Consider the following 16,145-nt stretch of genomic DNA (forward strand, 5'->3'; position numbering starts at 1 on the left):
CATTGGAACAAATAAGGAAATTCAAGAAGTTGTGTCATACTTGAAAGAAGAATTTGAAATGAAGGATCTTGGAAAAACCAAGTATTGTCTGGGTTTACAAATTGAACAAAAAGAATGTGGAATATTTGTTCACCAGACAAATTATACAGAAAAGATCCTTAAACGTTTTAATATGGACAAATCAAATCCTTTAAGTACTCCAATGGTTGTTAGATCATTAAACATAGAAAAGGATCCATTCCGTCCATGTGAAGATGATGAAGATATTCTTGGTCCAGAAGTACCATATCTAAGTGCTATCGGTGCCCTTATGTATCTTACAAATTGTACAAGGCCTGATATATCTTTTGCCGTAAATTTATTGGCAAGATTTAGCACATATCCAACAAAGAGACATTGGAACGGAATTAAACATATATTCCGTTATCTACGAGGAACGACAGACTTGGGACTTTTGTATTCAAAAGATGCTAATCCAAGTATAATTGGTTATGCCGATGCTGGATACTTATCTGATCCACACAAAGCACGTTCTCAAACTGGATATGTATTTACTCGTGGAGGCACTGCAATTTCTTGGCGTTCACAGAAACAAACACTTGTAACAACTTCATCAAATCATGCCGAGATTATTGCACTACATGAAGCAAGCCGTGAATGTGTGTGGTTAAAATCAATGACTCAACATATCCAAATCTCATGCGGATTATCATTCGACGAGAAGCCTGTGATACTATATGAAGATAATGCTGCATGTGTTGCTCAAATGAAAGAAGGATACATAAAAAGCGACAGAACTAAACATATTCCTCCTAAGTTCTTCGCATTCACCAAGGAGCTTGAGAAGAATAAATGTATTGATGTTCGTCACATTCAATCAAGTGAAAACTCATCAGATCTCTTCACAAAGGCACTTCCTACGACAATATTCAGAAAGCACATATATAATATTGGGATGCGCAATCTACGAAATTTGTGAAGAATTGTTCGTGTCAACATGAGGGGGAGTTTACGTGACTGCACTCTTTTTCCCTTACTATGGTTTTTATCCCAATGGGTTTTTCCTAGTAAGGTTTTTAACGAGGCAGTATAAAAACACGTAATGTATACAATCATTATGATCATCATCACAAGGGGGAGTGTTGAAAAATTATTTAAAAATGTGTTAAATATTTGTGTTGAAAATGTGAATGTTGAATGTTGAAAATTAGGTAAAATTAGGTGTTGAATATTGAAAATTAGTGTGTGATGATGTAGGTAATGATGTATTTTATTTTTGGATTATTTGTAAAAATTTTCTATAAATAGATCTCTCATTTGTGAAGAAAATCACAATTGAGTTGAGAGAAAAATATTATAAAGTGTGTAGTGTGATAATTTTGAGAGTTTGAGATTTTTACTTTTTTACCGTAAATTTTTACTTTTTCACAACAAAAACTTGGATTGTAACAAACCTACGTTGTTCTCGTTTTATCATGTATGTAATCAACGTCGGTATTTTGAGTTTGAAATTAGCAATGAAAGTTGAAGGCTATTCGAAAAGAGTACAAAATTCTTCTTAAAATTGTTGTTTGAGGTTTCAAATTTGAGAAGAAAAGCAAGAAGAAAATAAAGAAAATGGATTGTAGAGGCAAGTGTTAAATAATTTCTCCTTAAGAAGAATTTGCCCCTCACAATGTGCTAGAGGTTTGTGGCAATCTTCTCTCAAGATACAACTACAACTCTTGAATAATGAGCACTCAAATATTTAAGTTCTATCACAAGGAAATGAATGAACTCTCTTTTCTTGAAGAATGAAGAAGAACAATATGCAAAATGATGTTATTTTTGTTTGATTTTCAATACTCAAACATTTAATGTTTTTCATGTGAAAAAACATGATGTTTCATTCATAGTGGTGTCCCTTGACCATTGTAACTGACCACAATCATCAAACAATGTCAAGGAAATGAAAAAATACCAGAAAAATCCGAAGGGACACGAAAACCACGAAGGGGCGCGTGCAGTCGAGCGCTCTCGGCAGGCGCGCGCACATGCGTGCAGACCCGCACGCGGGTGCTACTGTTCATCGAACCATTTTTTTCCCCGGTTTCCGTCCCTTAAATGTTCCGACTACTCGTTTGAAGTTTTTTCAACATTTGATGAACTCGTTTCGAGTTTAATTCAGAACCACCGAACTTAATATTCGTCATTCGTTTCGAATTTTTTCAATCAAATACATTGATTAATTTGCTTAATTTTCATACATTAAACATTAAAATCCTCCAACAAAGAGGATATTGTACTTTTGTATCAACTTAAAAGACACTTGATTTTCTTATAAAATGTGAGAGGTCTATACCATCCAAAATTATTATAAGACTATGGATTGTAACATAGTAGTAGCCATATGATTTGTATCGGTTAAAATCTATTAACTTATCATTTTACCTATAAGCGAAAAAAATAATGGAACACCAAGTAAACCAAGAATTACACGAAAGTGCCTTTTGATGGAATGTGGTACTACAATGGCCCCATCTCGAGGATCATACACCTAAAAATCTCCTTTAATCTTATCTTCCAATTGCTCGAAAAAACTTACCTTAGAAGCAAAGTGAAAAAGACAGATCCCACTCGTTTTTTCCCAATTTATCAAAGATTGAGCTTCATTAATCCCCACAAAGTTGTCCCCGAGAATGTAAGAGGATTATTCCTATACTAATGGTTATCTTTCTATAGAGTTTCAAGCAGTCAGGATGCGATAATGAAATTAAGAAGATTTGATAATTTACGTTCTCTATAGCTATCCACGTCTATCCATTCGAATGGGCAAATGGACGGGCACAAGTATATGGATGTGGTAAATGAGGAAGAATTACCTTTCCAGTTGGCTCAAGCAATAATTGATTCTTATTTCAAGTAATCGAACTCAAGACGAGTTCGTGTCACAAATCAAGCTTTAGCTCAACCGAACTTGATGTTAATTTAGAACACAATGACCAGAGCTCCAATTTGAAAAACCGAGCCAAAGCATGAGTTTTCAGAAAAGCCTAGGCCAGCATTGGAAAAATTGAACTCATTTTCAAATATAAGAGGTAAATAAACCCAGCCTTCAAAGAGAAAATCAAACTGATTTGTGTTAACAAGACTCCTTCCAAATACTCAAAGACTTGTGGTTGATGTGATGTATATGGTTAAATTAAACCATGTGCAAGAGATGTGTCTTTTTACCTGATAGAAGTGACATCCAATCTTGGTGCATATTCCCAGCTTATTACGGATAAAATCAATGGTTTTGGCTTCAAGTTTTATGCAGAATCTCAGAAAAAGTTGCTATTTTGTGTCATTTTCTTCAGCATATCATCTGCAGCTTAACAAAGAACTCCTATGGTAACAAACAGCCAAACTATAACCGACATTTAATCATTTAAGTGAAACTTCCTCTCTACAAGAATAAAGTGTTTTGTCCCTACAAAGTTAACTATATATCGGTTACATCAAGTACAAAACAAATCACAATCTTCCCAAGACTAAGTACTATATCCATCACTACAATCAAACAGACATGATTCACAAAGCCGCATTCCAAAAATTGTAAACAAAATCAGTAAGTTAATTTTAGTTATTTTTATAGTCTCTTTGTCGAAGTTCGGATATCCTCATCCCACTTGTTCTTGGGTATCTCCCCAGAATCAGCAATGATTACCTTCTTCCTCGGCTTCCCACTGTAAGTGCCTGCCCCTCCTTCGATGGCATACACAGTATCCATGCCTTCAATGACTTTGCCAAAAACAACATGCTCGCCATCCAACCTGTGAAATTTTCATAGCCATGAAAAGAAATATAGGTGAACTGCTATGTCCACTATTAGACATCCAAAACAAAATCACTTTTCATATCTTAACAAAATGCTGGTTTTTAAGATGTACAGCCCTTGGACATACTATCTCAATTTGCCTTCAACCATTGGAAGCAAGCCCTTCGGCTCATTGCAACAATACATAATTAATGCCAAATATATCCATCCTAAACATGTCATGTTTAGAAGGAGATGGGCAACAATCCCTCAGGCTATAAATTTGAGTAAACATGAGTTTCTATATCGACCTTAGCACAAGAGCTCACCAGTATGCCTTGACTGTGGTAATAAAAAACTGTGAACCATTAGAATCAGGTCCTGAATTTACCATGGACACAGTACCTGCAAAAACCACAACATGAGTGAGCAAGCGAGTGACTGTGCATGGATGGGTCATGCTGAAAGTGAAAAAAAAAACATAATTTGCTAGGCTCAAAAGATGCGTTGGTGTGCAAGAAAGGAATCGAAAACTTGAAATTTCAAATAGTAGTCGATTTCATTGTGACAAGCAAGATTAAAAACCAGTAGAACTATAACTGAAGACCTGCATGTGAATGCTTCAACTTAAAATTTTCATCACGGAAGGTGCCACCATATATAGATTGATTTCCTCTACCATCTCCAGAAACAATATCTCCACCTTGTATCATGAATCCAGGTATAACACGATGAAATGGTGTTCCTCTATAATGAAGAACTTTCCCATTTGCAGCTTTTCTCATCTCCCCTGATCCCAGAAAAGTTGGTTAAGGAAATAAATAGAGAACAACCTCTAAATCAACACTTCAAAAGTGCTAAAAATGTGAAAAGGTTGACAATGGCAAATCTTTAAATACCTGTACACAAGGCCCTAAAATTCTCTGCAAAGACAATTGCAAGTATAATCAGAAACAACACTAGGTACTCTAACACATGGCAAAATAGTAAAACTAATATGCCTCAAATGAAGCAATTGAATCAGAAGGCCAGAAACATTACCCACGGTCTTTGGCATGACTTGACCATATAAACCAATGACGATTCTACCTATACGTATGATGCTGTCAGATGCAAAAATTGAATATAGAAAACAAAAGAGAAGTTTAACGCAGAATATACGGATCAAATATTGTCTTATTTGTCCCTTGTGTTTTCCGGTTGTGATCTAGCTACAGTTCTCATCTTCCTGTTTCCAATGCAAAGAAGAAAAATGTTTCAACAGTGCATGACGATGAGATATTGACCACTTAACAGGTATATCATCTGGATCACTTTCACCAGTAACTTGAGCAGGTGTCACATGACAGATTTGGAAATGTCACAAACAGCAATAGTATTAGTCCCTGATCAGCACAAGATTAGGATGAAAGTTGAAAAATCTATCTAACCATGCAAAAATGAGGTGCGACAGTCTCCAAGGGAGTGGCCTTCGAAACGCTAGGATGAGCATCACATTTAGGCCCAAGAGAACATTTGTGTGTTGGCGTGTTTCATCTAACTGAATTCCTTTATCTATTTCAATATATTATTTGATATTTGTTTAATATTGTGTGTGGATAATTTGGACAATTATTTAAATAATTTGTTGTCTGATCTTGCTACTGAAAGGAAATAGACTAAGAATTGCTTCAAAAATATTAGAAAACCTTTGATCTAAACAGAATTTTATTTCTTTATCCAGCTTTTGGTGCAAATTGAATTTTGAAATCTTTTAAATTAAATTAAATTCTAGTGGAAATATCATGTACTGTTGAATAAAAACAGATTAATTAGTTTTACATATAGTGTAATAATTAATTTATAAATTTTCACCAAAAGTTGAGATATGTCCCTTTGTTTTGATTAATTGGATATCGTGGCATGCATGAATAGGCAAATACACTTTTCGCTTGTTGATCCTAGTTTTCTCATTTATCTAAAATCGTGTAAAATTCTTTTTCATTTTATTTCGAATTCACACTCTCATTTTTTGGGTTTGAAATAACTAAAAACAAATCAACCCTCCCAATTTATTTATTTTGTCTAACTTAGGGTTTAAGTAATTTTCTAGTATTGAAACATCAGTCTTTGCCGTAATGCATTTTGACTCTACACCCATTATGTTGCCGATAGGCCTAGTACACTTGCTAGTCCCATTGCAAATTTTCAATCAGCCACCTCTTTTCTTTATCACAATTTCACAACCCAAAACTTTATTTAAGGTAACCTCTAGATCATCAAGTACTGGATCTAAATTAGGATTTATGACAGGATATCTTTAATATAAAATGATTGGTAGAATATAAAGGGCTCTTACCTATTCGCTGCTTGTCTATGTCAACATCCAGAAAAACTCTGTGAGTGGTTTCATAGACTTCTTCTACCTTATCTTCCTCCTGGAAATGTAAAAAATGTGATGTTTTTCTTAAAAAGGCAATCAAAAGAAAGGAAAATGTAATATAAGTTAGAAAAACAAAGGAATCAAGATGAGAAAGCATCCAAATAAACTTAAGAAAGTTATAAAGGAAAAAACTAATGCCTTCATCGCTTTTTGGGATGATTTTGAGTGAAAAAGGTTATTGTTGTACAAGCAATTATCTGTCTGAGTTTTTGAAAATATAAAACTACGTAAAGCATGCCTTTACGATAGCAATCTTTTAGCGGACGTCACACTATATATTACAATGCCTATAATTACTGCTTTACTTGTTGAACATTATATTTTCTTGAAGCTTGCGCGAAACCTGGTGGCCATGCCTCCTATTTGTCCAAGGTGGGCTACATGAACTCTGATCTGAAAGGGGTATAAGTATTCAATGCTGAGTAGAATATGAAAAACAAAGATCGTACAAATGGTTCGTGTTAAGTCGAACTCTAAACCAACATTTATGCAAATGACAACTTGCTCGAGTCAATTTGTCTCATGGCCATAGTGCGGCGTAATTGTAATTCCTAGTCAAGGAATATAAACCACTTCAAGTGATGTAAAAAAGCTTCTTATATTTTGAACATCTGCAATCACTATGAAACACCTAAAGATAAGAGCTACTGAACTAGACATGAAGCTGACGCTCTAAAGAACTGATCTTTCCAAACTTAGATAAATAACATAAAACCTCAACAACTCATTACCAAACTCACTCCACAGTTAAATATTACAACTTCATCGTGCTTTAACTACCCAAAAAATCAAATGTCCATTGATTACTCATGCATTTCATAACACCTTCATGTATTTCATCAGTTCGGTATCAATTTCTCAAAATCTTGTTTTTCCCCATAAAAATAATGGCCAAATAAGCACACGATTACCAAACCAATTCAACAACCTGATAAAAATACATCTAATTTTGCCGGAACGTAAATACTAAATACTAAACAAGGAAAATATACCACTCGAGAGAAAGAGGAAACAAAGAAGATCAGTACAAACGCCGCCCCCAAGATCAAGAGACACCGCGGTTTGAACAGCGCTGAGATATCTCGACTCATCTCTCCCTTCTCAAATCACTCATAATTATTCCACCATTCAGCTAATCATCGATATAATGCACCATTCCTGAGGCAATTAATCTACAATATTCTCGTTACAGAAACGGATTTAATGTTTATCTGAAGCGAAATCTAATCAAACGACTCAAAACCGTCGACTGTCAGTGGAAGACTGGAAATTTTCAGAGCAATTACTGCGATTTATTGATCAAATCTTATAATACTAATTCTTGTTGAAAATTTATTTAAAAATGTGTTAAATATTTGTGTTGAAAATGTGAATGTTGAATGTTGAAAATTAGGTAAAATTAGGTGTTGAATATTGAAAATTAGTGTGTGATGATGTAGGTAATGATGTATTTTATTTTTGGATTATTTGTAAAAATTTTCTATAAATAGATCTCTCATTTGTGAAGAAAATCACAATTGAGTTGAGAGAAAAATATTATAAAGTGTGTAGTGTGATAATTTTGAGAGTTTGAGATTTTTACTTTTTTACCGTAAATTTTTACTTTTTCACAACACGTTATCAGCACGAAGCTCTAAAAGTCCTCCATATTTTTCCAAGCTCCGAACAGAAGAAAAAGGTAACAAAAGTAATAATATTTATTTTACTGTTATTTATTTATTGTTTATATATGTAATATATAATATAATGTTATTGTTAGAAATAATAAAAATAATTTTTTCAAAAACTTGTTATAAATCCTGGGAGGATGTTAAGACGACATCCCACACTCCCGGTAAGGGATACGACAAGTATAAAAGCCTATAAGGTTTTTTAAACAAAATAACTTATGACACCTAATTATAATAATGTGATATGATATACATAATTATTTAAATATGACTAATATTATATACACCATATTATTACCATAAAATTATACAAATACATACATTTATTTTCTTATACACCAACGGTAATAAACGGTAACAAAACGGCTAGTTTTTGCTCTATAAATACAATCTCACAAATACATTCAATCACTCCAACTTTCTCTTCTTCTCTAAAAATTATTCTTCATCAAATTTTCGAAGAAAAAAAGAAGATGGCTTTCACGAGGTTATTTTTAATTATTTTGGTTATCATACTCACCAGTCTTGTATTTATCGGAGAATATCCTCCTCGTGTGTTTTCTTTATTTTTACGAATACTTGTACTTGTTGTTTATCCATTACTTTGTATTGCAATATTCATTAACTAATAAAATGCATCGTAATTTTTAGTACCACCATGGCAAACTTGGCAAAGCTCGAATTCATCGCTCTTGATATTACTGGGAAAAACTATATGCCATGGACTCTTGATGTAGAAATGCATCTTGAGTCATTGGGTCTAAGCGAGACCATTAAAGAAAATGGTATATCTTCATCACAAGAAAAAGCAAAAGCTATAATATTTTTACGACGACACCTTGATGAAGGTTTAAAATGTGAATATCTCATCGAAAAAGATCCCATGGCTCTGTGGAAAGGATTAAAAGAGAGATTTGAACATATAAGGGAAGTTATACTTCCGACCGCCCGTGATGAATGGAATATGTTAAGATTCCAAGACTTTAAAAAAGTCAGTGATTACAATTCAGCGATGTATAGAATAATCTCGCAGTTAAAATTTTGTGGACATGAGGTTACAGAATCGGAAATGCTTGAAAAAACATTTTCCACGTTTCACGCATCAAATATAACACTACAGCAACAATATAGAGTGCGTGGATTTGCGAGATATTCTGAACTCATCGCCTGTCTTCTTGTGGCGGAAAAGAACAACGAGCTATTAATGAGAAATCATCAGTCCCGACCCACTGGATCAACAGCATTTCCAGAAGTAAATGCTGTAAGTAAAAATGAATTTAAACCTGGAAACCAAAATCAAATTCAAAGACAAGGTTTTGGTCGAGGTCGAGGTCGAGGTCGAGGTCGTGGACGTGGACGTGGACGAGGAAGTGGTCGTGGTCGTGGACGCGGCCGTGGTTTTGAAAATAATCGAGATAGTTATTTCTATAACTCATCTCAAAATAACGTCCCAAACCATCCACAGAAAAGGCATCAAGAAAACATGAGTGTTAATGAAAATCACTCGAAAAGATTTGAAAGTTCTTGTTTCAGATGCGGTACTCCAGGACATTGGTCTCGTATTTGTCGAGCCCCTGAGCATCTTTGCAAACTTTATAAAGAATCGATAAAGGGGAAAGAAAAGGAGACCAACTTCACTGAGCGAAGTGACCGTTTGAGTGATTCAACTCATTTTGATGCTGCTGATTTTATGAATGATTTCTCTGGAAATGATCAATATGTTGGTGGGATAGAAATGAACAATATTGATGCTGCAGATTTTCTCAATGATTTCTCTGAAAATGAACAATATAGTGGTAGAATATAAATGTACAATAATTTATTTTTCATGTATTTATATGATAATGTTTTATTGTACAATTATGATATGTGTTATATTTAAATATGTATTGTCATTAATTTTTTTTCATTGCATATTTTTTGAAGTTCAAATATGGAAAATGCTATGAGCAAAGCTGAAGTTTGCATACCCGATAGTGGTACAACGCACACTATCCTCCGAGATAAAAGATATTTCTTGGAACTAAAACCAACAAAAACAACGGTGAATACAATATCAGGTCCTGTAGACTTGATTAAAGGATGTGGTAAAGCACAATTTTTGTTACCTAATGGTACAAAATTTTTGATCAATGATGCTTTATATTCACCACAATCGAAAAGAAATTTGTTGAGTTTTAATGATATATATTCCCATGGGTATGATACTCAAACAATGAATGAAGGGAATGAGAAATATATGTGTCTTACCACATATAAATCAGGAAAGAAATATGTGATTGAAAAACTACCAATGCTCCCTACTGGATTGCATTATACACATATACGTCCCATTGAATCAAACATGGTAATTGATAATTCTTCAATATTAACCAATTGGCATGATCGATTAGGACATCCTGGTTCAACAATGATGCGAAGAATTATAGAAAATACACATGGTCATCCATTGAAAGACCAGAAGATCTTTCAGAATAATAAGTTTCAATGTAAAGCATGTTCTCTTGGAAAACTTATTATAAGACCATCACCAGCCAAAATCCAAACTGAATCACCAATGTTTCTTGAACGTATTCAGGGTGATATTTGTGGACCAATCCATCCACCATGTGGACCATTCAGATACTTTATGGTATTGATTGATGCCTCCAGCAGATGGTCACATGTATGTTTATTGTCAACTCGAAATGTTGCATTTGCAAGATTACTTGCTCAAATAATAAAATTGAGGAATCAATTTCCCGATTATACAATCAAGAAAATTAGACTTGATAATGCTGGTGAATTTACTTCCCAGACTTTCAATGATTATTGTATGTCTATGGGAATCATTGTTGAGCATCCTGTTGCTCATGTACATACTCAAAATGGATTGGCTGAATCATTGATTAAACGTCTGCAAATGATTGCTAGACCAATGATTATGAAAACAAAGCTCCCTATTTCTATATGGGGACATGCAATTTTACATGCTGCTTCATTAATTCGCATCAGACCAAGTGCATATCATAAATACTCCCCATTGCAGCTTGCATTTGGTAAAGAACCAGACATTTCTCATCTGAGAATTTTTGGATGTATGGTGTATGTGCCTATTGCACCACCTCAACGAAAGAAAATGGGACCTCAAAGAAAGATTGGAATTTATATTGGTTATGATAGTCCATCGATCATTCGATATCTTGAACCACAGACAGGCGACGTGTTCACAGCACGTTTTGCTGATTGTCATTTTAATGAGGAAATCTTCCCAATGTTAGGGGGAGAACAGAAACATACCGAAAAAGAAATTACATGGTATGTATCATCATTGTTACATCTGGATCCAAGAACAAAACAATGTGAAAAAGATGTACAGCAAATTGTGCACTTGCAAAGAATAGCAAATCAAATACCAGATGCATTTGCAGACACAAAAGGGGTAACTAAATCATATATACATGCTGCAAATGCCCCTGCTCGAATTGAAATTCCGAAGAAACAAATTGAAGATAGTCATGATGTCATTAAACGCCTGAAGCGTGGAAGGCCAGTTGGTTCCAAGGATAAAAATCCTCGAAAAAGAAAATTCATAGAGAAACACAATGATCACAAAATAGAGAATGATGTTCCTGAAGAAACACATAATGATCACAAAATAGAGAATGATGTTCCTGAAGAAACACATGATGATGAAAATGTTTTGTCAGAACCACAAACTGACGAGAATCATGAAATCTCTATCAATTATATTAATACTGGAAAAATATGGAACCGAAAAGATATAGAAGAAATTGATGATATATTTTCTTATAATGTGGCAATCGACATCATAAATGATAATGAAGATCATGAACCAAAATCTTTTGGTGAATGTAAAAATCGGCAGGATTGGATAAAATGGAAAGATGCCATCCAGGTTGAATTGGATTCGCTAAATAAACGTAATGTTTTTGGACCTATAGTCCTTACACCTGAAGGTGTAAAACCTGTTGGATACAAATGGGTTTTTATTCGAAAGCGAAATGAGAAAAATGAAATAGTAAGATATAAAGCTCGACTTGTTGCACAAGGTTTTTCTCAAAGGCCTGGAATTGATTATGAAGAAACGTATTCTCCTGTGATGGATGCAATTACGTTTCGGTATTTGATTAGCTTGGCAGTATCTGAAAATTTAGAAATGCGTCTTATGGATGTTGTTACAGCCTACTTATATGGATCACTTGATAGTAATATATATATGAAAATCCCTGAAGGATTTAAGATGCCTGAAGCACAAAGTTCAAAACCCAGAGAATGTTATTCTGTGAAATTACTAAGATCATTATATGGGTTGAAGCAATCCGGCAGAATGTGGTATAATAGGCTAAGTGATCACTTGATGAAAAAGGGATATGTAAATAATTCAATATGCCCTTGTGTTTTCATTAAGAAAACAACATCCGGATGCGTAATTATTGCTGTATATGTTGATGATTTAAACATCATTGGAACAAATAAGGAAATTCAAGAAGTTGTGTCATACTTGAAAGAAGAATTTGAAATGAAGGATCTTGGAAAAACCAAGTATTGTCTGGGTTTACAAATTGAACAAAAAGAATGTGGAATATTTGTTCACCAGACAAATTATACAGAAAAGATCCTTAAACGTTTTAATATGGACAAATCAAATCCTTTAAGTACTCCAATGGTTGTTAGATCATTAAACATAGAAAAGGATCCATTCCGTCCATGTGAAGATGATGAAGATATTCTTGGTCCAGAAGTACCATATCTAAGTGCTATCGGTGCCCTTATGTATCTTACAAATTGTACAAGGCCTGATATATCTTTTGCCGTAAATTTATTGGCAAGATTTAGCACATATCCAACAAAGAGACATTGGAACGGAATTAAACATATATTCCGTTATCTACGAGGAACGACAGACTTGGGACTTTTGTATTCAAAAGATGCTAATCCAAGTATAATTGGTTATGCCGATGCTGGATACTTATCTGATCCACACAAAGCACGTTCTCAAACTGGATATGTATTTACTCGTGGAGGCACTGCAATTTCTTGGCGTTCACAGAAACAAACACTTGTAACAACTTCATCAAATCATGCCGAGATTATTGCACTACATGAAGCAAGCCGTGAATGTGTGTGGTTAAAATCAATGACTCAACATATCCAAATCTCATGCGGATTATCATTCGACGAGAAGCCTGTGATACTATATGAAGATAATGCTGCATGTGTTGCTCAAATGAAAGAAGGATACATAAAAAGCGACAGAACTAAACATATTCCTCCTAAGTTCTTCGCATTCACCAAGGAGCTTGAGAAGAATAAATGTATTGATGTTCGTCACATTCAATCAAGTGAAAACTCATCAGATCTCTTCACAAAGGCACTTCCTACGACAATATTCAGAAAGCACATATATAATATTGGGATGCGCAATCTACGAAATTTGTGAAGAATTGTTCGTGTCAACATGAGGGGGAGTTTACGTGACTGCACTCTTTTTCCCTTACTATGGTTTTTATCCCAATGGGTTTTTCCTAGTAAGGTTTTTAACGAGGCAGTATAAAAACACGTAATGTATACAATCATTATGATCATCATCACAAGGGGGAGTGTTGAAAAATTATTTAAAAATGTGTTAAATATTTGTGTTGAAAATGTGAATTTTGAATGTTGAAAATTAGGTAAAATTAGGTGTTGAATATTGAAAATTAGTGTGTGATGATGTAGGTAATGATGTATTTTATTTTTGGATTATTTGTAAAAATTTTCTATAAATAGATCTCTCATTTGTGAAGAAAAACACAATTGAGTTGAGAGAAAAATATTATAAAGTGTGTAGTGTGATAATTTTGAGAGTTTGAGATTTTTACTTTTTTACCGTAAATTTTTACTTTTTCACAACAATTCTTACCAAAGATCTATTGCTGCTGTTTTTTTCTTTTTCTTTTTCCTGGACTGTGGAATTTTTATTTGTTTAATGGGCTTTGACCGGCCCACTAATAAAGTATTCATCTTGGGTCCAAAGAACTTGGGCTTTTTTCCAGCTTCTGGTGCCTTCAAGGATATTCCGTTTCATAACTGGGCTTAAACACAAGTTAGAAGCTAATTTAATAGCCCAATAAAATACTGTACCTTATTATTATTTTTTATTTTTATTTTTATATCTAATCTAGTGGTGGAGAAGACTCGAACTTGAGTCAATACATGGAGAATTTCGGTGAGACCATTGGGCCAAGTCTTCGGTCTCCGGTACCTGATTATTTTAAGGACATCAGTTCATGGTAATTTGGTTGAGACTGATTCTCTCTCTTTTTTAATATCATTATATCATCTAAATTTTTTCATTAAGAATGTCTACAAATATTGAAGTCACTAACCTTTTAATTTATTAATTATACTTACATACAAATAATGTTGATATAATAGATCTCTTAATAAATATTAAAGATTAAGTTTTATGTGAGACGATCTCACGAATCTTTATATGTGAGACGCATCAACTCTACCAATATTTACAATAAAAAGTAATACTCTTAGTATAAAAAGTAATATTTTTTCATGGATGATCCAAATAAGAGATCAGTCTCACAAAATACGACACGTGAGATCGTCTAATACAAGTTTTTGTCAATATTAAAAATGGTCTATCACAAATATGAAATTTTTAGCATTTTGTATCAAACAATAAATAGAAGATAAGATAAGATAGTAAAAAATATAGAATGTTGGAGTAGTATAATAATATTTTCATAACTTACTAATTTTAACCTCCTCCCTCCAGCAAGGACGCATTCAATGTCAACGTGACATCCACCGGTTTCTGCATTTATAAAATCAAAAACAGACCGTAGGATTTATCGGTAACAAACACACACCGTTGAATGAATATTTTAATATTAAATGCCACACCAGCCTCGTATCCCCCTCTCACGTACACGCACAGTTCGACTCCACCGCCACCGTCTTTCTCCGCCATTTGGTAGCTGTTGAGTTAGAAGAAGGTTCCTCCAACTGGGTTTCATTCTGTTGTTGAGAAAAATGATGTTTTATTCATGGAGGTCCGTGTTTGTTCTTCCTCCAATGCTGGTATTTTTAATGTTTTTTTTCTACTTATGTGCTCCCGTTCTGTCCTTGGGATCAATGTCTTCGATTGCTATCTCATACGGTGAAAATAGTCCTGTTTTCTGTGGTTTGAAGACTGATGGTTCGCATTTGGCTAGTTGTTACGGCTCAAACCTTGCTATTGTTCATGCAACTCCGAGGCACTTGCCTTTTCTTGGTTTAACCGCTGGCAGCGGCTTTGTCTGTGGGCTTTTAATGGATTCCAATCAACCATTTTGCTGGGGAAGTACAAATTTGATTCCAATGGGTATTCCTCGACCGATGAATAAAGGTTCAGAGTACGTAGAAATCAGTGCAGGGGATTCCCATTTGTGCAGTTTGCGGAAGCCCTTGAAGGGAAAGTTTAGAAACACTTCTTTTGTTGATTGCTGGGGTTATAACAAGACCAAAAGCTACGTGTTTGATGGGCAGATCCAGTCTATTTCGGCAGGTTCGGAGTTTAATTGTGGGTTATTTGCTCAAAATAGGAGTGTTTTCTGTTGGGGTGAGGAGACTGGGAGTAATGTGATCAGGTTGATACCCAAAATGCTGAGATTTTGGAAGATTGCAGCTGGAGGATTTCATGTTTGTGGGATTTTGGAAGGGGTGAATTCTAGAGTAATTTGTTGGGGCGGGAATTCGGATCTTGATCAGGAGATTTCTAGTTCTGTTTCGTATTCGGGCCAGCTTAATGTGGATGTAACACCGGAAGATCCCATGCTTTCGGTCGTGGGTGGGAAACTTCATGCTTGTGGTGTTAGAAGTTATGATAGAAGAGTAGTTTGTTGGGGTTACAGTGTTGACAAGAGTACATCGCCGCCTAGTGGTGTTATGTTTTTTGAAATTGCTGCCGGGGATTACTTCACCTGTGGAATTCTTGCTGAAACATATCTGTCCCCAGTTTGTTGGGGTTCCAACTTTCCTTCGGTTCTGCCATTGGCAGTTTCACCAATTCTTTGCAAGTCAGCACCTTGCTCGAGTAATTTCTATGAGTTTAACAATGCAAGCGCCCGTTGCAAGTCTCCTGGGTTTCATGTTTGCTTGCCTTGTAGCAACGGTTGCCCGAATGAAATGTATCAGATTGCTAATTGTACTTCGACATCAGATAGAGAATGTGGATATAACTGTACGAGATGCAGCTCTGCTGAGTGCTTCTCCAACTGTTCTAATGCTGCCAATG

The 16,145-nt window shown here is 34.7% G+C and overlaps 2 protein-coding genes across 2 annotated transcripts; one reads left to right on the forward strand and one right to left on the reverse strand.

Annotated features, from left to right (window-relative positions):
* Window positions 1–3,384: 3,384 nt before the first annotated feature.
* On the reverse strand, window positions 3,385–7,514 carry LOC140968977 (peptidyl-prolyl cis-trans isomerase CYP21-1-like). Its single transcript, XM_073430193.1, has 7 exons — window positions 7,193–7,514; window positions 6,117–6,195; window positions 4,820–4,867; window positions 4,678–4,701; window positions 4,386–4,568; window positions 4,108–4,183; window positions 3,385–3,794 (listed from the first exon to the last, which is right to left on the reverse strand). Exons 1-7 carry the CDS (start codon window positions 7,289–7,291, stop codon window positions 3,611–3,613), a joined length of 693 nt encoding a protein of 230 aa, XP_073286294.1. The 5' UTR covers window positions 7,292–7,514; the 3' UTR covers window positions 3,385–3,610.
* Window positions 7,515–14,623: 7,109 nt separating this feature from the next.
* LOC140957392 (serine/threonine-protein kinase-like protein ACR4) lies at window positions 14,624–16,144 on the forward strand (the record flags this gene model as incomplete). The annotated part of the gene is made up of 1 exon (XM_073414628.1): window positions 14,624–16,144. A coding segment is annotated over exon 1 (1,242 nt), but the record flags the coding sequence as incomplete, so codon positions are not given.
* Window position 16,145: the final 1 nt, after the last annotated feature.

Source organism: Primulina huaijiensis, chromosome 2 (assembly GCF_012295235.1).
Source record: "Primulina huaijiensis isolate GDHJ02 chromosome 2, ASM1229523v2, whole genome shotgun sequence".
NCBI lineage: Eukaryota > Viridiplantae > Streptophyta > Magnoliopsida > Lamiales > Gesneriaceae > Primulina > Primulina huaijiensis.

What these genes read in the sequence shown, in the direction of transcription:
- LOC140968977 (XM_073430193.1), bottom strand. Translation starts at nt 7,291, where the DNA reads ATGAGTCGAGATATCTCAGCGCTGTTCAAACCGCGGTGTCTCTTGATC. An exon ending in TTTCCTCTTTCTCTCGAGTG is followed by an intron (nt 6,196 to 7,192) that starts GTATATTTTCCT and finishes TTACATTTCCAG; the next exon opens with GAGGAAGATAAGGTAGAAGA. An exon ending in TTTTAGGGCCTTGTGTACAG is followed by an intron (nt 4,569 to 4,677) that starts GTATTTAAAGAT and finishes TTCTGGGATCAG; the next exon opens with GGGAGATGAGAAAAGCTGCA.